Genomic DNA, 24,343 nt, shown 5'->3' with positions numbered 1-24,343 from the left:
TATATCCTAATCTTACTTTGTAGATTTACCTACCTCCGACCCCCCTATATTTAGGGGGTCGGGGGTCTCTGATCTGTCCATTCAGAGAGCCAGAATTACGATATTACTTATATTTTTTAATAAAGAAGGATACAAACATGCATAAGAAAATAAGAAAAGTATCCTTTTCTCAAAATTCCCTTTTTTCAAAAATGTTATTGAATTCATTAGTCTCTTATCTATCCATTAACAGAGCCAGAATTACGATACTATTTATACTTTTTCATAGAGAAAAATAGGAAATTATTATGCTTAAATAATAGGAAAAATATTATTTTTTCAAAAATTCCCAAGCAATACTGATCTTATTTTCAATTTAAAAAATCAAGTACACCAAATTTCAAAAATCTAGCTTGGTAGATAGACAGAACTAAATCTCAGGTATGGATTGATAGCAAAATTGTTATATTTCGCTGATAAACCATAGGGGACAAGAAAAATATCCTTTTTTCAAAAATTTCCTTTTTTCAAAAATGCGATTGGATTCATTAGTGTCTTATCTATTCATTAACAGAGCCAGAATTACGATATTACTTATACTTTTTCATAGAGAAAAATAGGAAATTATACTTGCTTCAAAAATAGGAAAAGTATTCTTTTTTTTTAATTCCCAAGCAATACTGATCTTATTTTCAATTTAAAAAATCAAGTACACCCAATTTTAAAAATCTAACTTGGTAGATAGATAGAACTAAATCTCAGGTATGGATTGATAGCAAAATTGTTATATTTCGCTGATAAACCATAGGGGAGCAGAAAAATATCCTTTTTTCAAAAATTTCCTTTTTTCAAAAATGCGATTGGATTCATTAGTGTCTTATCTATTCATTAACAAAGCCAGAATTACGATATTACTTATACTTTTTCATAGAGAAAAATAGGAAATTATACTTGCTTCAAAAATAGGAAAAGTATTCTTTTTTTTTAAATTCCCAAGCAATACTGATCTTATTTTCAATTTAAAAAACCAAGTACGCCAAATTTTAAAAATCTAACTTGGTAGATGGATAGAACTAAATATCAGATATGGATTGATAGCAAAATTGTTGTATTTCGGTGATAAACAGTAGAAGAGCAGAAAAAGAACATACCAGAATTTACACAGGTAACATAATCTTAAAGTATTGTGATAAAATGTAAAGTTTTATTGTAAGTTGCAGGAGATTGAGGAGGGGGCACTCATATACGGAATACTTTCTGTTTGTTTTAAGTTTTAATGTGGCCTCTTACTTTAAGTTGAAAAAAAAAAGTTTTTATAATAAAATTTTTGATGCAATATTTTCTACAATAAAAAAGAAGCTATCATCCTGCAGTACTTACATTCAGGCTTAATCCGAATGAAGGGAGGTTTGAGATTAATTTTTCTTCCTTCCTCCTTAGACATTTTATATACGTATATACCAGAATGCTCACAAATAGATACATAATCTGAATCAACTTGGTTAAATCAAGCTTTGAAATAAGTCTGTATACTAAAGTTTGAAGAACAACAAAATAAAAATCATAGAGAATCACAGTTTTCAGGTATAAATATACCTAAGATGGGACCAGAGGGAAAATATTTTTTGTGTCGAAGTCCTTTGTACTTCGTCGGTCTATGTAATTTTCTTTTTTTGATTTTTGCTGGTAATCCAAGCCTTTTTCTGTTGCAGTTATAAATCCACCAGCCATAATGTCCGACTTCAACACATCATGGGCCTTTACAAGATCCAGCATTAAAACAGGTTTATTACTTATTTTTTGTACAGTTCACTTTTGTACTCTTTATTATCACTTTATTAAGTTCAATGGACGTTATATGCATATGTAGTCCACATCTCGTTGTCACTCTCTTTTCCCCTTTCGTACTCTTTTTCCCTTTAGTTTTACTATACGCCTATATTACTGCTCTAACACAAGACTTTCTATCTATCTACTGCTAATACTACCAGCAAATCATTGCAGCACTAGGCCAACTGAGGCCAAAACAGCTACGAGCACTCCTCCTTCACTCTAATCAATTCAAAGCCCACATCTTGACACCCTCCCAGGAATTCCTATTCCTCTTAATTGTTCCTTACGACATCCTTCCACCCCATCTGGGAACGATCTCCTTTTTTTGGCCCAAGAACAAATTTTGACAATCTGTCATCTTTCGCCCGCAGAACGTGTCCTAGCCATCTCAGCCTTTCTCTCATTATAGAAATAGATAGCGGGATTGAACCACATTTTTCATGCAGCCTACTGTTGGAGTTACGGCCAGTCAGTCGGTACCCAAAATAATCCATAGGCAATTTTTCTGGGAAACATCATGCAAATCCTCCTTCGTTAGCAAATCTACCACAAAGCCAACTCATTTCTGTTTTCCCTGAGATGGTATGCCTATATTTCGAGTTTGTCCATGAAAGAGTGTATTTCATTGGGTTGCACTCTTAGTGAGGCAGATTTGTACAATGTTGTGAGTCTAACTATGCCTTCGTATCCACACTCATACTTCCAGTCTTACCTCTATTGCACAGGATGCAACTAAGCACTTAACCTATAGGTCTATATATTTACCATTTTGTAACTTTTCATACCTTGGAAAGCAAGACATGCTGTCGGCTGTGTCTCAGTTTTGTATTTCCAGTCAAGGTCAGTAAGTTGCATATAAGCTGCCAGAGCAGGTACTCTGCCAAATTGAATTTCATCCCCTCCAGCTTCCAAGAGTAGAATATTCCAATGACTAATTTCGGACAACCTGAAAAATCTGTTTATTTTCGATAAATTTCGGGTGTTATTCAAAAGGTGACCCAAATCTGCCAATGTTTGAAGTCTACTTAGGAACATATAGACATAAAATATTTGTGCAAGCAATTTTCGTGCAAAATTTTTCACTGATTGGGTAAAGTTTGAAATTTCTCCCCAAAGGGTCCTCCTTTTGGGTAGATCTGAACTCTGAACTCTGAAGAGCGGGAAATCTGAACTTTTTAAAACTTGTGGAAATATTCATGAAATTTTATGCACATCAAGGCTTTTTGGGACATGAATGAATGATTGAATAATCTTTATTACCCATCTATAACAAAAAAAAACACGACGGAGTAAAAGAAAAGAAAGGAAAACAAAACAAACATGTCGTAAAGATATACACAAATTACTAATAATACCAAATCTAAAATAGTACGCCCTTCCACGGGTGAGAAGAGGACTGGTTACTTAGTTTCTGAAACTGCTCATCCCCGGCCTGAACCGGTTCCACTACACCAAAACGGTTAACGATGTACCTGTTCTTTAACCACCGAACCCCCGAGGGGCCCGAAGCAAAAACTTCGTGCACTTAAAATAGCACTTTCGCAACACTCGCCTATCAGACCCAGTAAAAATGTCCCAAAATAGGGTCAAATATAAAATATGCGGGAGAGCCACACTATTATAGACTCGCGAAATGGCTTTCCATTCCAGATTAAGCTGCGATGTAACAACACTAGCATAAACAATTCTAAGTTTGCGTAGTGCCATTTCTTCTCCTTCATTCTTGATTAATGGAGTTCTTGATGCGCAGTCAGCTGCTCCATCGCCTCTCATCCCTATCGATATTAATTTTTAGCTCATTTCCTATGCAGACGGAATTCTGAATTTGAGTCTATCCAGCACATTCGCTACAATATACAGATCATGCTAAAAATTCAACTGATTTTAATTTTAATCAGCTGAAATTAATCAATTGAAAATGGAAAATCAACTGAATCAAATCAAATTTATCAAATCATGGAATCAAAAATGGAAAATCAAATCAAGAAAATCAAATTTAATCAACTGAAAGGAAGAGCCACTAGCGGACATAAGAGCCTCTCAGGAACAACAGGATCAAGCCAGATGACCGTATTACTTGTCTTGGTGTCCCCGTTGGCTCTTCCATAAAGCCATTTGACAACTCCTAATTGCTCCATAAGACAACTCCTAATTGCTTACTATTAACTCCGAGTCGGACTATCGTATGCATATTGTAGGCCTACCTGTCTTTAAATTATTTTTAAACTCTGACAAGCCGAAACTTCGATTAGTTAATTTTATTTCGTGAAATATTTTTTCATTTCCCGGTATGGAACCGCAGTTCTTATCGTGTAAGGAATTTTAAAGTTGTTTACCTGGTCACTTCCATGGAAAAGCAAGTTTTTTTATAAGGCAATCTTGTTAAAAGCGATCAAATAGTTCGTGGTAACGAACTGTAAGTAAGGAGCAACCCAGCTCAGTAGTAACCGAATCTTTAAAAAACTAAATTTTGATACCAATAGATATAGTAGAAGAATTGAATTTCTATACTGATTTTAAATATGTTAGTTTTGTTAAGTTTATCCTTACCCATCAAAGGTTACGAGTATGAAAAAATGTGCCTCATATTTCGAAAAAAGGGGAAAACACCCCCTTAAATTATTAGAATCTTAATGAAAGTCACACCGTCAGATTCAGCGTATCAAAGGACCTTACTGTAGAATTTTTAAGCTCATACCTGCAAAAATGTGGAATTTTGTACTTTTTGCCACAGGAAAGATAACGGATGCGTGTTTAGTTTTTTTTAAATTTATTTATTTTTATTTTGTTTTTGTTTCCAGGGGCGATTGTATCGATCCAATGGGCCTAGAACATCGGGAGAGGAATCATTGTAACGGAAATTAAAAGTTCCAGTGCTCTTTTTATGGGACAAAATAAATTGAGGGTAACTAGGGGTCCTCCCCCGCCACCTTTTTCCCAAAATCGTCCACTCAAATTTCTGAGACTGCTATTTTGTTCATCATAGTTGAAAGGCCAAACAACTATGTCCTTGGAGATAAAATGACCCCCAACAGCCCCTGGGGAAAGGTGTTTAAGTTATAAAATTTGCCCATGTTTTATGTATAATATTTGTTATTGGGAAATACGCATACTTTTTTCGGGTGGGGAGGAGAGGACGAATTTTTTGCTGGGAGGTCTTTGCACGGGGAGAATTTTCCATGGAGAGGGAATTTTCCAGGGGATTAACTTTTCAGGGGAAATTGTATACTGGGGGAATTTGCTAGAATTTCTATACAAAATTTCTTTATATGTCTTGATTTTTATTTATTGACTCAAATTTTTACGCGTGGGGGTATTAAGGGTAATTGTCAGGGAAAAATTTTCACCAGAATTTTATTTTCCAGAGGATATTTCTGTGGGGACAGGAATTTTTCCATGGAGGTGGAGTCAGATTTCCTGGAGTTATTTAAAAAATGATCAGAAATTAAATAAAAAAACTACTTTTTCAACAGAAAGTAAGGAGCAATATTAAAATTTAAAACGAACATAAATTATTAAGTATGCGAGGGGTTTGCCCCCTCCTCAACGTCTCGCTCTTTACACTAAAGTTGAAGAATTCTTTAAAAAAACAACTCTTGAAACACAAGAGTCGCTTAATTAGAACAATAAGTAACTTTTTTTAAAGCCAAAAAACTTTAGCATGAAGGACGAGGTGTTGAGGAGGCGGCAACCCCCCTCGGATACGTAATAATTTCTGTTCGTTGCAAGTTTTAATATGGCTATTTTAAATCAGTGTGTGTAAGTCTTGACAATGACTATCTTCTACAGGTGCACTCGGTGACCTCCTTTTGAGAAACTGTCCCTTTGCTGCTATTATGGCACTGCCTACTCTCCAATACTTGGTGTACATGGACATCTTCAAGTACCACTTGGTCAGCCATGCGGTGAAATATTTCTTCTACGTCATACGAAGCATAAAATATCTCGTCCCACGCACAGTGAATCTCGAACCACGCATGACATTCTACTGCTAAACAGGGTTGCCACTCAGCCGGTTTTTTGGTGCCACTTTGGGTGGCAAAATAGTGTCAATTTTGTATAAAAAGTGTCATTTTCCAAAAATTCCCCGCTCAAGACGCTTCGCGTCGCTTGCGCTCATACCAACAAGCTTTTCAAATTTAAAATATTGGCCAGTCTGCTTGGGATCACCCCTGCGTGGTTTCTCGAGTCTTTAAATTCTCCAACCTGAAATGTCGGGTCTAAGGCCATTTATCAACTATAAAAAAGAATATTTTATTTTCGTTAGTTGGAGCTGATTTCCGACTTTGCGCAGCACTTCCACTCTTGTCAACTTTCCAGACCCCCTCCTAAAAACCCACCAAAACACAAATGGTGCTTACTGTATAAAATGGGAACTCGTCCAACAGAGTACTTTCTTCTCTTTTTTTATGAGCAGTCTTTGTTCATAGTGTGAAAAAGTAACGGAAAAATAGAAGAGGAAAAACCGTCGATTTTTTTTCTTTTGAGAAAACGAAAAAAAAGGGACAGTAATACTCGTCTACATAGAGCGTTTTTCATCTAGTTTTTCCATAAAATGGACTATATGGATTATTACAGTGTATTCAGGTTTTTGAAACTTTTCTTTGCTTCGAAAATGCTGAAGAGAATCGATGAAAAGACGCGTAAAGTGGTTTGAAAAGACGCGTGACTGGTTAACATAGTAACAACCACTAACATAGTGGTGCAAAAATACACTCTTAGCTTTTCTTGCTCTTTTCTTCTTTGAATTGTAGTCAACCCTCAACTAATAAAACATAAAAATTGATTTCGGACCCACTCAAGAATTTCAAACTGCTTGACTGACTTATCGTCCATGAGCCTACAAATTATTGCAACAGCACAAAATAGTTGAACTAAACAACTGAAAACAATTGAAGGCTTCTCCACCACATTGCAGTTAAATGTCTGTCTCTGTCCTCTTCATTGCCAAGTATTTCGTACCGAAGATCACTGGGTGATCTTCGCTTATCAGTGATAAGAATAAGAATATCAAAAATTCTCACACTCAGTTAGAGACAAACACGTTTACATTTTTCACCGCACAGCAGGGTTGCCACCCTGACCTGGAAGAATTTACTAAATCGGAGAGGAAACATTTACTAGATCGCATCTGTTTTTACTAAATGTTCAAAAAAAAAATTTGCGCACCATCAAGCATCGGTTTTTACTATAGGAGGATAATCAATACGATTTTCAAAATGTTTTTTCCTTTTTTCTTTTTTTTTCTCTTTTCCTCTTTTCTTTCGTTTTCATAGTATGATTGAAATTTCCGGAAACCTACAAGTTCAAAAATCCTTTTTTGGATATATACATATATATATATATATATATATATATATATATATATATATATATATATATATATATATATATATATATATATATATATATATATATATATATATATATATATATATATATATATATATATATATATATATATATATATATATATATATATATATATATATATATATATATATATATATATATATATATATATATATATATATATATATATATATATATATATATATATATATATATATATATATATATATATATATATATATATATATATATATATATATATATATATATATATATATATATATATATATATATAAAAAAAAAAAAAAAAAAAAATATATATATATATATAATGTTACATTTCTACTTACTTTTAATTTCTCTCACCAGGCTCCTTTTTCTAAATTAAAATTTTCCAACTAAGGAGATTCACCTAATTACCTTGGGTGGTTGGCTTTTGTTTTGATTCCAATAGATTCCCAATCATCACAAATCCAAGTGTCATTATAGCTTCATTTTTATTTGGTAAGATTTGATACACAGGAAGCTGATTTTGTCTACCTTTCGACATCGGATGTTAAGTGTCTGTTTATGAAAATAGGTGAGTGCTTGTCTGTCTCTCAGACAGACAAGCAAAATTGTAAATTGTAAAACAGACAAGCAAAAATTATAAATTTTCATATGTTTACGATAATTTTTTCCCCTGAACTCATGGAAAATAAAAGAAAGTTTTGTTTACTATAAATCATGACTTTTTCTAGTTTTTACTAGATTTCGGGAAGTTTACTAGATCCTCTAAATTTACTAGATTTTTTTTTACTAGATCTAGTAAAATCCTACTGACGGTGGCAACCCTGCCGCAAAGAAAGATTCTTGCATCCAATAATTGCCGCGCGCGGAGTTAAGATAAGAATCTTAACTGACAGAAAAAGGATATCGATGCATATCTACATTGACAGTTTTCCTTCCAGTTTTTTGTCGGAAAAATTCCTTTTTTTTTTGTAAAATAGTGCTACTTAGCAAAAAAAGTGCCAGTTTTGCTAAAAAGTGTCCTAATAGTGTCAAATGTTCCGAAAAGTGACATTAAAAAAAGTTTCGGAATTGACACTAATGTGTCACCGGTGGCATCCCTGCTGCTGAATGGTAAGCACCAACGGCTGTGAACGACTTTTGAAACAGGTGTAACCTCAGCAAATCTTTGCCAAGAAAAAAAACTTTTTCGCATGCTGACCAAAGGTCTGCATTGCGCAGGTACTGATCTCCTGATTCAATGTCTTTGGCCGGGAGTGAAATGCGTGGTTAAATCTTTGCCAAGGCTACAGGACAAATGCAGAGACCTAATAGTCAGGTTTATTATTATTCTGGAGGCATAGCCATAGAAAATACCAACCTATGTGACGCTCGAGTCAAGCGTTGACGGTGATTGATAAAAAGTTTGAATGACTCAATTGGTTCCTGGACGGTCAATCATGCTTTAATCAATTGGTTGACGGAAGCTTTTAGTCAAAAGGATTGACCGTCTAGGATGTCCTTAATGATTTGTGGTCATTTAGTGGTATTTGTTTTTTGCCAATATAAAAAAAATCACTAGAAATAGTGATAAATCACTAGGCGTGGCAACCGTGGGCTCTAAAAATGCAAAAGCTTTTGTGATTGGGTTGCGTAAAATGGCCAACGTTAGAGCGGAAAGCAAGCTTGGTTTTGCACGGTGGTGCTACATGCTCCTACAAAATACGCGGTAATAAAAATACAGAGAAATTGTTAAAAAAAAACAACTTACCTGCTTGCTATGACCGATCCAGCAGAGCCCGATCCGACAATTATAAAATCGTAAGTTTTGTGCATTTCATCAATCGGAATACTTTTGATCTTCCATTGATCTTCAAAAAAAGGAGACATCGAAATGATAAATGGGACCATCCATAGACCCATTGATGTTATAGCTGTTGCTAGTCCAGCAAGATTAACAATTGGCGAAGAAAGTGTTGACATCTAAAAAATTGTCATTTAGATTAATATACAATTAAAGTTACTAATTTATGTTAATCCAGAGAATTAGAGACATATGTTTTACTTGGTGGCCGACGGGGTGATTGCCTCGCTGTACGTTTTGAATAATACCTTATTTTCTATTTTCATTGAAAAAAAAAACAATCATCATAAAAGATGAAGAAAAGATGATACCTTTCCTATATCTTCGTAGATTTGCACCACTTCGTAGGGACATGTGCATGAAATATCGACCATTTCTATTAAGAGGAAAAGGTTCTATTAAGAGAAAAAGAGAGATTACGGTATTGTAATTCTGCGCTAAAAAGTATGCTGCAAATTCATCAGTTTACATCTGCGGCGATTTTTGTAAACCATAAAATTATTTTTTAAGCGTATGCCGGAAAAAGGAAGCCTTTTTAGAGACTGATTTGCTTCTGTGAAAATATTCAAGCAAGTAAAACAAGTAAATCAAAAATTATGCGGTTAACTCTCCTATGAGAAACTGAAAGCCATCAAAAAGAACAAAAAATTTCCGAGTTTCAAACTCTCTGTTTTTCTTTTGCTTTGACAAAGGGGCATACTTAGATTTGAAAAACGGCCAGAAATTAGTTTTTCAGAAAAAAATGCGTATAAACAATTTTTTTTATCCATTTTCTTTTTGTTTTAAAATATGTCCCCCCAAAACAATCCTGGACAGGGCCCTGGGAGCCACATTAAAAGTTAAAACGAGGAGAAATTACTCCGTATATGAGGGGGGATACCCATTTCTCAACCCTCGCTCCTTATGCTGAAGTTTGACTTTTTGTCATAATTTTTTAAAGAAAGACTTTTTTTTCGTTTCAGGAAAAGGAAGGAATTAACCACCAAAATGATTTAACAAAAACAAAGATTGAATTATTAACTGTTGGGCTCTTAAGAGTAATCTCCAAGAATTTTCAAGTCTACAACTCCTAATTACTAAACATTGTATCTTAAGAGTGAGAGGTGTATGTTTTTTCGTGTCTTTTTTGTTTGCCTACACAAACAAAACATTTGCCAAACAAAAAATTAGACGATTTCTTTTTTACAACTTTAATAAATCCATAATTATTAAGAACTTCAGGAATTAATACCAGTAAATATTAAACATTCAATCCACATTTATTAGATCTTTTCAATGATTTTAGTTATGATGGTGTTTTTTCTTCTTTTTTTGATGTTATTAGAAATAAAAAACATATAGTTCAAAATAAAGATTGTTTTAATTAGACTACGATATAAATCGTGTTTTGGTCGTTAGAAAGCATAGAGGCTTCATCCCTTCTCCACTCCTCTTTGTGGTTTTTTTTGCTTGACTCGAGTTTGACTTTGTAGTTTATTAAAAAAAAAAAAAAGTTTTTTAAACTGAAAGTAAGGAGTGACATTAAAACTTAAAACGAACAGAAATTATTCCGTATATGAAAGGGGCTGTCCCCTCCTCAACGCCTCGCTCTTTATGCTAAAGTTTTTCATTGTTTAAAAAAAAGTAGAGTTGTTAGAGACAGTCAAACATTTGCGTAAAGAGCGAGGTGTTAAGGAGGGGACCGCCCCTTTCATTTACAGAATAATTTCTGTTCGTTTTAAGTTTTAATGTCGCTCCTTACTTTCAGTTAAAAAAACTTTTTTTACTATTTAATTTTTGAACGTTTTTGAATAAATGCAGGTTTTGATTTTGGCTCACCGTACATGAATAATTAAAACAAAATTGTCATATTAATTTACACGAACGTTTTTATTAGTAATAAATATTTGTAACTTACGAATTAACTTACGTAACGAACTTCTATATTCATATAATTTTAATACATATATTAGGGGGTTCGCCCCCTAGTCAATAACTTGCTCTTTAAGCGAAAGTTCGAATTTTGTTCCAATTCTTTAAAAATGATCGCTTAATCACAAAGGCCGTTAATTAGAATAAATAGCTCTTATGAAAGTACTAAAAAATCTTTGGCTTAAAGAGCGAGGTATTGACTAGGGGGTGAACCCAATCATATATGTAATATTTTCTGTTCGTTTAAAGTTTTTTTGTTGCTGCTGTTGCAGTTGAAAAACTTGTATTTTTTATATTTAATTCCTGATCTTTTTTTAAATAATGCTGGGAAGTCCGGCGTTCCCTTCATAGCTATGTCCCTTCCCCCCTGAAAACTTCCTTCATGGAAAGATCCTTCCACATAACCCCCGACCCCCCCCCACTACCAGGAAAAATCTCCCCTGAAAACGTCTGTATACTTCCCAATAACCAATACTATATGTTAACATTGGGTAAAGTTCATAACTTTCAGCCCTCCCCCCCGGAACTTCGGGGGATTAAGCCATCCTAAAAGACATACTTATAATATTTTGGAACATTCTGAACAAAATGGCTATCTCAAAATTTTGATCAGGTGACTTTGGGAAAAAATGAGTGTGGGAGGGGGCCTAGTTGCCCTCAATTTTTTTTTGGTCACTTAAAAAGGGCACTATAACTTTTAATTTCCATTCCAACGAGCCCTCTCACGATATGCTAGGACCACTGGGTCGATACGATCACCCCTGGGAAAAAAAAAACAAAAAACAAATAAACACGCACCCGTGATCTTTCTTCTGGTAAAAAATGCAAAATTCCACATTTTTGTAGATAGGAGCTTGAAACCTCTACAGTGGGGTTCTCTGATCCGTGGAATATGATGGTGTGATTTTCATTCAGGTTCTATAACTTTTAGGGGGTATTTCCCCCTTTTTTCGAAAATCAGCCTAATTTTCTCAGGCGCGTAACTTTTGATGGGTAGGATTAAACTTGATGAAACTTATATATTTGAAATCAGCATTAAAATATAATTCTTTTGATGTATCTATTTGTATCAAAATACCGTTTTCTAGAGTTTCGGTTACCATTGAGCCGGGTCGGTCCTTACTTACAGTTCGTTACCACGAACTGTTTGATTACTAATTCTGTTTGCTTTTGGTTTCATTTATTAATTGATATTGATTTATGGTAGCTTTGTACCTTAAAATTATTTGACTTGATTAAAATTGTTCATTCTTTTCATTGTAAAAATTTCTTTTTGGAAAATAATTAAAAGCCAGAGCAAGGAATTTTTTTTTATTAAATCTCAAGAATTCAAACTTTGACTTCCTTGAAGAACTAAAAGAAAAAGGATGTTGAATTTATTTCAAAATGAATCCGTTTTTATCATAGGCAGCACAATAGCGCTGCCTAAGTAAAAAACGATGTCGCCACAATGTATTATTTATTTTTTTCTTGGTCTTAGACCAGGGCACTTCGTATCGAAGGTGTTGTCATAGAAACTTCAAAAAGGGCTTATTCGATTGAAAATTGGAATGGCTTATGCCCTTTTTAATAGTCGAAAGTGATTTTAAGGCAAATAACACCCTTTCCACGCCCACTATTTCCCCAAACACATCCAATCAACATTTTGAGACAGCTATTTTGTTCAGGGTAGTTGATTTCCAGATAGAAATTATGTTTTTGAGGAGGACACTCCCCACAGCCCTCAGGGCAAGTGTTGTAAGTTATGCCCTGGGGGCATACAAGGTTTTTTATAGAAAACGTTGTCGTAGAAACTTCAAAAAAGGCTCATTCGATTGGAAATTAAAGTGCTAGTGCCAAGGCCGTGTCCAGGAGGGGGGGTTACCCGGTTTGAACCCCCCCCCCGAAATATTTGACCGAGTCGAAAATAAGTCGAAAATTAGTAAAACCTAGGTAAAAATCAGTAAAATTAGTCGAAAACTGAGTCAAAAATTAGTAAAACCCCTCCGAAAAAAAATCCTTGATCCGCCCTTGGCTAGTACCCTTTTTAATTGTCGAAAGTGATTGGAGGGCAACCAACCCCCCTCTCACGCCTACCTTTCCCCCAAGCACATCCAATCAAAATTTTGAGATAGCCATTTTGTTAAATGTAGTTGAAAGTTCTTGAAATTAGGTATTTGAGGATGACAACCCCATCAGAGCCCTCAGGGCAAGGGTTGTTAGTTATACCCTGGGGGCATATAAGGTTTTGATAGAAACTGTTGTCATAGTAACTACAAAAAGGCCTCATTTGACTGGAAATTCAGGGGGCTAGTGTCCTTTTTAATAGTTGAAAGTGAATGGAGAGCAACTAACCCCCCTCTCACGCCCACCATTTCCCCGAAAAAATTCAATCAAAGTTTAAAGATAGACATTTTGTTCAACGTAGTTGAAAGTTCTGAAAATTGCGTATTTGAGGATGACAAGCCCCCAGAGCCCCCTGGGCAAAGGTTGTAAACTATGCCCTTGGGACATATAAGGTTTTTATAGAGAGTGTTGTCGTAGAAACTTCAAAAAGGACTCATTCAATTGGAAATTGAGGACTAGTGCCCTTTTTAACAGTCGAATGTGATTGGAGGGTAAATAACCCCCCTTTCACTTCCGCCATTTCCTAAAACACACCCAATCAAAATTTTCAGATGGCTGTTTTGTTCAACGTAGTTGAAAGTTCTGGAAAATAGAACTGGAATCGAAGGACGAAACCCCCCCCCCCTCCACAAGTATTTCCCAACTACCTTCAAGGTAGTTGAAGGATCCGAAAATTATATCTTTGAGTATAACGACCCCCCCCCTCTCTCAGTGCTAAGGTTGTAAGTTATTCCCGGGGGACATAAAAGGTTTTTATAAGAAGCGTTGTCGTAAAAACTTCAAAAGGGCTAATTTTGGGGGGAATTGAGAGGCCCATTGTCCTTTTTAATAGTCGAAAGTAAACGGAGGGAGAATCCCCCCCCTGGCCGCCCATCATTTCCCCAAACACTTCCGATCAACATTTTGATATGTTCATGTTGTTCAACGTAGTTGAAAGGTCTGGAAATTTGAGGTTGACACCCTCCTCCCCCGACAACCCTCAGGAAAAGGAACTTAAGTTATAAGGTTTTATAGAAATTTTTTTCGTAGAAACTTCAAAATGGCTCGTTCGATTGGAAATTTGTATTTCCATACTATTTGTGTCATAATTTTGAAAAGAGTTTATGTTGTTAAAAATTTCTGAAAAAGTTTCTCCAGCATATAAATAGCAGGCTAAACTATAAATTCCTAAAGGAACACCTGAAAGATTCAAACTATTATTTTTTTTTTTACTAAAAAAGACTATATAACACGAACAGAAACTAATTTTAAAAAAATTTCCCACAAAAAGTAAAGGACTCCATTAAACCAAAAATGAACGAAAATAGAGTCAAACAATCTACCAAGCATACAACTACCACAAATCAGTATCAATAAATAAATGAAACCCAAAACGAACAGAAATTAAAATAGATAATAGAGTCAAACTCAAAACGAGCAGAAATTAATATGAGTAGGGTTCAAACCCCCAATGATTTCTAAAAGCCAGAATATATTTTGTGCTTTACTGAAAATTTTTTTTTTAATTTTTTCACTTTTATAACTTTAAGAAATCATTTTTTATGGAATAAATATCAGCATATGAGAATAAATCAGAATAATATCAGAATATCAGAATATCAGAATATAATAATAATAGAATATAAATATAATAATAGAATATAATAATAGAATATAATAATATAATAATAGAATATAATATCAAAATATCAGAATATAAATCAGAATATCAGAATAAATATCAGCATATTAAGCAGACAATGCACATTTTATTCAGTAAATTCGTCTGATTTTTTTTTTCAGGTTAATACTTGTCTATTATATAAAACACACTCGAGAAGTGAAGTTTGGCGAATGCTAATGAAATAAAAAAAAATATGATGAAAATGCAATGCTTTAGTAACAAAATTATGAAAACTACCACAAAGAATTATGGAAGGGGGCCGCCCAGATCGTATAACCTAAAATAACTTAAGCTAAAAAAAATACCAACTAAATATTTAATTAAAAAAGCTATAATGGGGTTTCTCAATGAGCCGAAGGTTATTGTCTGGTATAAACAGTGTGAATAAACGGGTATTTGCAGTACAAGTTCTCGAGTGTGTTTTATATTTTAGACAAATACCTATATTTATTTGACGACCGGTTACAAACAAAGCACAAATATGCTTGAAAAACACAACCAGTACACAATTACTAAATTATATAACTAACCAAAGCATCACTGAAATAAACACAAATAAAAACAAAAAAGAAAGATGTTAATAATAATTACAGAACAATAAATTAAAAAAAAACAACTTAAATTGTCCTCTCTCACAATCCAGTCCCACACAAACCAACTGCCCGCAAGGAGATGCTACTTTAATCGATTTTTAAATTGATAATATGTTTAGTTATATGTTATTCTATTTGTTGCAATGATTTAGAGTATTTTTTATTTACTGTCGAGCACAGTTTTGATCCGAAAATTTTTTTAGGGGGGGGGGGGATCAAAATAGGTTGATCCAATAAACTTGTGTTAGGATCAAGTTTAATTAACACAAACTTGAGTTAATTAAGTAAATTACACTAATTTAGACTACGCTAGGGGGGTGTGCGCCCCCCTCACCCCCCTAAGGATCCGCCACTGCCTTAGACAACGTGAAGTGGTGCGCGCCTCCCTGAATCTGCCCCTAATATTTAAATTATTCGGAATCTCATATTAAAAACTCACATTAAAGGAATCTAATATTAAAAGAGGATCATGTATTTTTCTCAAATGAAAGTACAGAGCGACATAAAGATTTAAGCCCAACAGGAAATATCCTGCATGAGGGCTGTCACTCCCTCTTTACGCTCCCAGTGCCCCTTTTGCAGTCTGTTTTTTTTTTCAAATATACTTCTTACGATCGGCCTATGCCTTTTCTTCAGGCCCAATTGGCCTACACATTATCCTATGGTGCTAGTTGTTCATGGGTGAATGTAAAGTTGATGAATCAGTATTTTGTTCAAGACTATCAGAAGTGTCAAGTGGGAACGGGTGAGGGATTATGAAACATACTTTGTTTTGGTATTTTCATTGAGGAATATCATTTTCACTGAAACAATCAACCCCTATGTTTAGATTTTGCAAAACACATTTCACATATCCTTAGTGGGTTTTTTTTTTTTACGCCGCCTTTATTTTCTTACCTTCAAGTAAGCTTATTCCTATTTGCGCCTGTCACAGTCAACTCGCAACTGAAGTTACTGAACACAATTCGTTTTAACGCCTAATTGTCTTATTATAATTAACAATAATGAGACAAGTCTCTATCACTTAATGAATAAATTCATGATTTTCTTATTCGTTAATAAGATCAGTAAAAGAGATTTAGAATAGAATAAATTTATTTTATATGAATCTAAAGATTAACAAAGAGGTCAATTCCTAAAAATATTTGCAAATTAAATTAAAAAAACAAGTTTTTTTAACTGAAAGTAAGGAGCAACATTAAAACTTAAAACGAACAGAAATTATTTCGTATATGAAAAGGGCTGTCCCCTCCTCACCGCCTTGCTCTTTACGCTAAAGTTTTTTATTGTTTAAAAAAATGAAGTTGTAAGACAGAGTCAAACTTATGCGTAAAGAACGAGGCTTTGAGGAGGGGACAGCCCCTTTCATATACGGAATAATTTCTATTCGTTTTAAGTTTTAATGTGGCTCCTTACTTCCAGTTAAAAAAAAACTTGTTTTTTTTTTATTTAATTTTTGAACGTTTTTGAATTGATGCAGATTTTGATTTCGACTCACTGTGCATGAATAATTAAAACGAAATTTACATATTAATTTTACTTTTATTTGGTTAAATGGCTTTCTCGAAAGATGTTCAATTTTATTTACGAAGGTTTTTATTAGTAATAAATATACGTAACTTACGAATTAACTTACGAAACGAGCTTCTATATTAATATATTTTTAATATATATATTAGGGGGTTCGCCTTCTAGTCAATACCTCACTCTTTTCGCTAAAGTTTGAATTTTATTCCAATTTTTTAAAAAGCACCCCTTAATCAAAGTGGCCGTCAATTAGAATAAGTAGCTCTTATAAAATTACTAAAAAATCTTTGGCTTAAAGAGCGAGATATTGACTATGGGTTGAACCAAATCATATACGTAATAATTTCTGTTCGTTTTAAGTTTTGATGTTGCTCCTCACTTTCAGTTGAAAAACGTCGTTTTTTATTTAATTTCTGATCGTTTTTTGAACAATGCTGGGAAATCTGGCGCCCCCTTCATAGCAATGTCTCTTCTCCCATGAAAAACTCTTCCTTGGATAGATCCTCCCACATAACCCCTGACCCCCCAACTACCAGAAAAAATTCCCCCTGAAAACATTGTATACTTCCCAATAACCAATACTGTATGTAAACATTGGGCAAAGTTCATAACTTTCAGCCCTCCCCCCGGGGACTTTGGGGATTCAGTCATCCTAAAAGACAAATTTATTATATTTTTGACTATACTGAATAAAATGGCTATCTCAAAATTTTGATCGGGCGACTTTGGGAAAAATGAGCGCGGGAGGGGGCCTAATTGCTCTCCATTTTTTTTTGTCACTTAAAGAGGGCACTAGAACTTTTAATTCCCGTTCGAATGAGCCCTTTTAGATATTCTAGGACCACTGGGTGAATACGATCGCTCCTGGAAAAAAAAAACAAAAAAACACGCATCCGTGATCTTTCTTCTGGAAAAAATTACAAAATTCCACATTTTTGCAGATAGGAGCTTGAAACCTCTACAGTTGGGGTTTCTGATATGCTGAATCTGATGGTATGATTTTCATTAAGGTTTTTTAGCATTTAGGGGGTTTTCGCCCTTTTTTCGAAAATCAGACAAATATTCTCAGGCGCGTAACTTTTGATGGGTGCAATTAAACTTGTTAAAACTTATATATTTGAAATCAGCATTAAAATTTGATTCTTTTCATGTACCTATTGGTATCAAAACTCCGCTTTTTAGAGTTTTGGTTACTATTGAGCCGGGTCGCTCTCGACTGAAACAAGCCCCCCCCCCAATATGTTTTTCAGGCTCGTAAAAAAGTAACAAAATTTGAATAAAAACACATTTTTGATGCGTTAAAAAAATTGCTTAACCCCCTCCCCCAAAAAATCACATTTTATACCCCCCCCCCCCCAAAAAAAAACAAAATCCCGGATACGACCCTCCCGTGAATGCTTCCTAATTGGCCAAATTGAGAATTACGCGGATATAGCCTATTCAGTTTATTTTCGTCTTGCTTATTTTTATATATATATATTTTTTTTTTTTTTACGCATTAAAAATCAGTGTAACAGCTTATTTAGGGAAAGGAACTTTAAATAAAAGTGATTTGTGCCAATAGTAACTGAAACTCCAAAAAATGAATTTTGAAAACACTATAGGCATCCGAAGAAATACCGTTTTATGTGATAAATTAAAAAAAAAAATTTTTCCACATAATAAGTTTTTTTAAAAAAGTAAAGAACTGCATTCAACCAAAAATTAAAAAAAAATAGAATCCAAGAATCTACCAGGCATACAACTGCCACAAATCAGTTATCAAAAAATAAACAAAACCGAAAACGAACAGAAATTAAAATAAGTAACAGAGTCAAACTAAAAAAAAAGCAGAAATTAATATGAGTATGGCTCTAACCCCTAAGCTTTCTAAAAGCCAGAATATAATTTGTACTTTAGTGAAAAAATTCAAATGAATGGGTATTGCCAGTTTAATATGCATATGCTGATATTTATTCCTTAAAATATTAATTAATTCATTTTGATTTCTTAAAGTTATAAAAGTGAAAATATTAAAAAAAAAAATTTTGTGTGAAATTAAAACTTACAGCGCTTGTTGTGGGAAATGTTGCACTAACCAAAGACAATATTTGCATCATAATACTAATACTTGTACTCCTACAACTACTGCTACTATTACTCCTACTACTACTACTGCTACTAAAGCTAAGAGTGCTACTATTAATTGAACTCCTACTGCTACTACTATATTCACTGGTGCTGCTACTACAACTAATAAACCTAAGGGTATTATGGTAAAAGTTTTGAGCATAATTGTAAATAGACCCCGGCGCCGCGCCGATGAGGGAAGACTGGCGGCGGCGGGGCCAAAAACAGCACGCCTTTCCGCGCCGCCGGTAAGATGTCGGCGGCGCGCCGCCGGCGTGATCAATATTGACCACAAACATTTAATGTTTTCATAAGTATTTCTCAAATCACAGCTTAAATTTACAACAGATTTCAGCCTTTTCATGAGTTAAAAACTTCACAAATCGCGGACTGGAAATTGGTCTTCTTCGTTATTCATCAAGAGAAGTAGAAATGTGGTAGAAACGAAATGGCTATGGCGGTTCAGAACCCTTGCATAATACGAGTAGTTGAAGTATCTATTAGCTATGTATTCTTAACATAAACGATTATCATAATTAGTAGTTTTTTTCCATCGAGCATTACTGCATACAAAATTTCAAATACCGTATTACAAAATTCGTCAGTTATCTGGGTAAAAACTTTGAATATAAGTTTGAACTTATAAGCGTAATTTTTCATAATGCCCTTTGCCTATATCTGTTTTGTCACCCTAAAAACAGTTGAAATGGGCGACTTTGATATTGATTGTTTTTTTTTTTGCTCTTTTGGATTCTTAAAAAGACTTCTTGTATTAAAAGCTAGTTTTTAATTACAATAAAAAAAAAATGCATTTTAAAGTTTTTTGGCTTCTTAATAGAATATAAATCATGTAGGCTAAGATTGAAATGTTGTTTTTTTACTATATTCGGCTGTTCTTCTACAAATTTGTTGTTTTTTTCTTTTGGGGAATCATTCCAAGTTATACATTGATAAATACCTAATATCAGTCAAATTATAAACTGCATCTAAAAGGAGTAAATATATCAAATTAAAAAATAAATGATGAACACTTCACATGAGAACACTTCAATTACAATGAAACAATAAACACTTAATAGTTTATTGGGTATGAAGAAAAATTAAATGCCAGCTATTTTCTGGTAAAAAATGAAAAGCTCATCCGTTTTAATTGTAATTAAATGAAATAATATGCAGACTGAAGTAGCTCCAGAAAGATGTTGAGATTTTCATCCTAGTTCGTCACTTTTAATCCAAAAAAAATGTTATGAGACTCAGTATCAGTTATTGAGTTTAAGCTTTGATTTTCAAATGCTCAAAAAAATTACCAAATTTAAGGAAGTCGCAACAATTAGTCACCTGTGGTCAAAACATTCAAAGACTCATCTTTGATTCCCACACAGGCTCAAAGCTTCTGCTATGGTTGTTTCCATGGATATCGCCTAACAATTTCTTTTTAAGATGGCTTGCAAGCTCAATTAGGGGTATTTAGCCTTTTTTTTTTGCTTTTCTTCAAAGCTTTGAAAAAAGTGTTATAATATTCAAAATGTTACATTTGTTATATTTGTGCACATTTTTGGTACCGCAATCTTTTATGGGGTGATCGAATTTTTTAAACCACTGTAGATACGTAAGAACGTTGCAACATCTAGTACCCTGAGGTCATAAGACTGTCAAAGACTCCTCCTTGAACCTCCCAAATTGAAAGCTTTTATTATGACCTGGCCTTTTAATGTAACTTGGGCACTGAACAAAGGGCGCCATTGTCACTCGGCGCAACGTTAGGTGGGGATGTCGATATCGCTTTCGTCACACCCATTCGTTTTAGTGTGAATTTGCCTGGTACTTACGAATGAATGTTTTCAAGTTGAACCTGTTTCATCAATAAGAAAAAAAAACGGGTTGGACGCACATGTCCCTTTCCCTTTGGACGATAAAACCATGCAAGTGCTGTATCAAGTATGAATCATGAAAATCTTGTTAATTGTTGCCAACTTTTCAACTTTTTGGCATCCCTGCTTTCAATAAAAAAAATAAAAAAAATCAAGGTACTATCACTTAAATATAATAACTCCCTATGCCCCCCCTCCATGGATACTATCTTGATAGGATACTGTATCTGCTTTAAATAAAAAGAATTATTGTCACCCTTGATAAGAAGACTTTATTTTTTTAAACAATAAAAAGCTTTAGCGTAAATAGGGAGGCGTTGAGGAGGGGATAGCCCCTTTCATATACGGAATAACTTCTGTTCGTTTTAAGTTTTAATGTCGCTAGTAGAAGGGCCTTATTGACTCCAACGATTCACCCCTGCTGCCACCTATAACTTTTTTGCACCCCAAATAAGGGCATAGAGTCCCCAGGGAGAACACGTGGTTAATGGGGTCAATGACCTAAATTTCAACAACAACAACATCGACCTTGAAATTCGCTGAGAGCGTGCACTTACAACAACAACAACATCGACCTTGGAACACCTGTGCTGTCGACCTCAATTCACCTATCGTGAATCAATAATTCCCCTTAGAAACAACAAATTAATTCCCCTTTCTTGACAGATCAATCAACCAATGACATCATCTGTCAGACTTTAAAAATTTTCGCCTAGAAACGATTCTCCAGGAATAGATCCAAGTCATTAATGTCTTTGCCTCGGAAACAACTCTTTTGGTCGAACTCCAAAGGATATTAATAGCCAAAGGCCATGGAAACAATTCTCCGAGAAACATCTTAGCGAAGAATTGTTTTAGCGCGGGAATCAGGTTTCTTATTAATTTGAAATGCATTAGCGCAGAGATGCCAAAAAAAAAAGGAACACGCTGAATTACGTTTAGGGATGATTTGGGCGAAACTGTTTTAGACAGGTTATGGAACTATTTCGGCGAAACAGTTAGAGACATTTTGAAAGAAGATTTTTGGAATGGTTTTAGAAGAGAATTTGAGGGTGAAACTCTGTGGTCGTTATAATACACAAGTTCCATTTGAACAGTGTTGTGAGGTCCTCTACCCCAACCCCAAAGGGTTCCGATCCCCCACCCCAACCCCGAAGGAAGCGCTCGGTCCTCAAAGGTCCCCCCAGCGCCCAAAGAGCCCCAGCCCCCCAAACGCCCTCCTCAGACCCTCCAAGGCCCACCACAGGTCCTCAAAGGGCCCCGGACCCCCAAAGGGCACCCCGGACCCCAGAGGCCCTCCCCCCGGTCCTCAAAGGTCCCCCGGGCCCGAGAAGTGCCGCGGGGCAGGAATGCACCGCATGGGGATGCGCCGCAGGGGGATATGCCGCGGGTCGGGGGTAGCGCCACAGGGAAGCGCCGCAGGGATGCGCCGCAGGGATGCGCCGCAGGGATGGGCCGCAGGGATGCACCGCAGGAATGCGCCGCAGGAATGCGCCGCAGGGATGCGCCGCAGGGATGCGCCGCAGGGATGCGCCGCAAAAAGTAAACTTAAAAGTAAAAATTTCGAAAGGTTAGCCCCCACACGCCCTCCTCAGACCCCCCAAGGCCCTCCCCTGGTCCTCAAAGGTCCCCCGGGCTCCCAAAGGGCCAACCGGCCCCCAAGGGTCCCCCGGGCCCCCCAAAGGTCCTCCCCCGGTCCCCAAAGGTCCACTGGGCCTCCAAAAGACCACCCAATCCTCAAGGGCCCCGGATCCCCAAACGCCCTCCCTGGGCCCCAAAGGCCCTCCCCCGGTCCCCATACATGCACACAAAAACTTACAAACACACAAAAACTTACACACACACAGAAAAACTTACACACACACACGAAAACTTACACACACACACACGAAAACTTACACACACACTCCAAAACTTACACACACACACACAAAAACTTACACACACACACACACAAAAACTTACACATGCACACGAAAACTTACATCCACACAAAAACTTACATTCACACAAAAACTAACACACACACACACACACACAAAAATAACAAACACAAACACACACCAAAACACACACACACACACGAAAACAAACAAAAGAACACACAAACATACACACACACACACACTTACACACACGCACAAAAACTTACACACACACACAAAAACTTACACACACACACACACGAAAACTTACACACACACGCCAAAACTTACACACACACACAACACACACTTACACACACACACACACACAAACTTACACACACACACACAAAAAACTTACATCCACACACACAAAGCTTAGACACACAAAAACTTACACACACACACACAAAAACTTAGACCCACACGCAAAAACTTCCATGCACACAAAAACTTACACACACACAAAAACTTAAACACACGCACAAAAAATTACACACACAAACAAAACTTACACACACACACACATGAAAACTTACACACACACGCCAAAAATCACACACACAAACACAAAAAATTACACACACACACACACACAAAAACTTACACATGCACACAAAAACTTATATGCACACAAAAACTTACATGCACACAAAAACTTACACACACACACACACACGCAAAACTTACACACACACACACACACGAAAACTCACACACACACGCCAAAACTTACACACACACAAAAACTTACAAACACACACACACACAAAAAAACTTACACATGAACACAAAAAAAACTAACACACACGCACAAAAACTTGCACACACACACACACACACAAAACTTACACACACACACACGAAAACTTACACACACACGCCAAAACTAACACACACACAAACTTACACAAACACACACACACACACAAAACTTACACATGCACACGAAAACTTACATGCACACAAAAACTTACATGCACACAAAAACTTACACACACACACACACACACAAAACTTACACACACAAACACACGAAAACTCACACACACACACCAAAACTTACACACACACACAAAACTTACACACACACACACACGCACAAAAAGCTTACACATGAACACGAAAAAACTCACACACACACGCACAAAAACTTACACACACACACACTCACAAAACTTACACACACACACACGAAAACTTACACACACACGCCAAAACTTACACACACACAAAACTAACACATGCACACGAAAACTTACACACACACACACTAAAACTAACACACACACTCCAAAACTTACACACACACACACACACACACAAACTTACACACACACACACACACACAAAAACTAACACAAGCACACGAAAACTTACATGCACACAAAAACTTACAAGCACACAAAAACTTACACACACACACACACACACACACTTACACACACACACACACACAAACTAAAAATCAGACACACACGCAAAAAATTAAAAACTTAAACAAAATTACACACACACACACACACATAAACAAAATCATACAAAATAGAACAAAAAAAACTCAAAATCACAATAGAAAAAAAATACACACACACACACACACAAAACTAACAAAAACGAAA

At 35.4% G+C, this 24,343-nt stretch overlaps 1 protein-coding gene across 1 annotated transcript in view; it reads right to left on the bottom strand.

Moving 5' to 3' along the window:
• LOC148954743 (glucose dehydrogenase [FAD, quinone]-like) overlaps positions 1 to 24,343 on the bottom strand; it is a 130,598-nt gene that overhangs the window by 82,429 nt on the left and 23,826 nt on the right. The window contains 3 exon segments of the mRNA XM_089086493.1: positions 2,598 to 2,758; positions 8,924 to 9,135; positions 15,227 to 15,236. Coding sequence (XP_088942619.1) covers positions 2,598 to 2,758; positions 8,924 to 9,135; positions 15,227 to 15,236 — 383 coding nt within the window.

The sequence above is a fragment of the Artemia sp. Qi Xiang Cuo genome, chromosome 3 (genome assembly GCF_049724085.1).
Source record: "Artemia sp. Qi Xiang Cuo chromosome 3, ASM4972408v1, whole genome shotgun sequence".
Lineage (NCBI taxonomy): Eukaryota > Metazoa > Arthropoda > Branchiopoda > Anostraca > Artemiidae > Artemia > Artemia sp. Qi Xiang Cuo.
The sequence above is the reverse complement of the archived record's forward strand: the minus strand, read 5'-3'. Positions and strand labels throughout refer to the sequence as shown.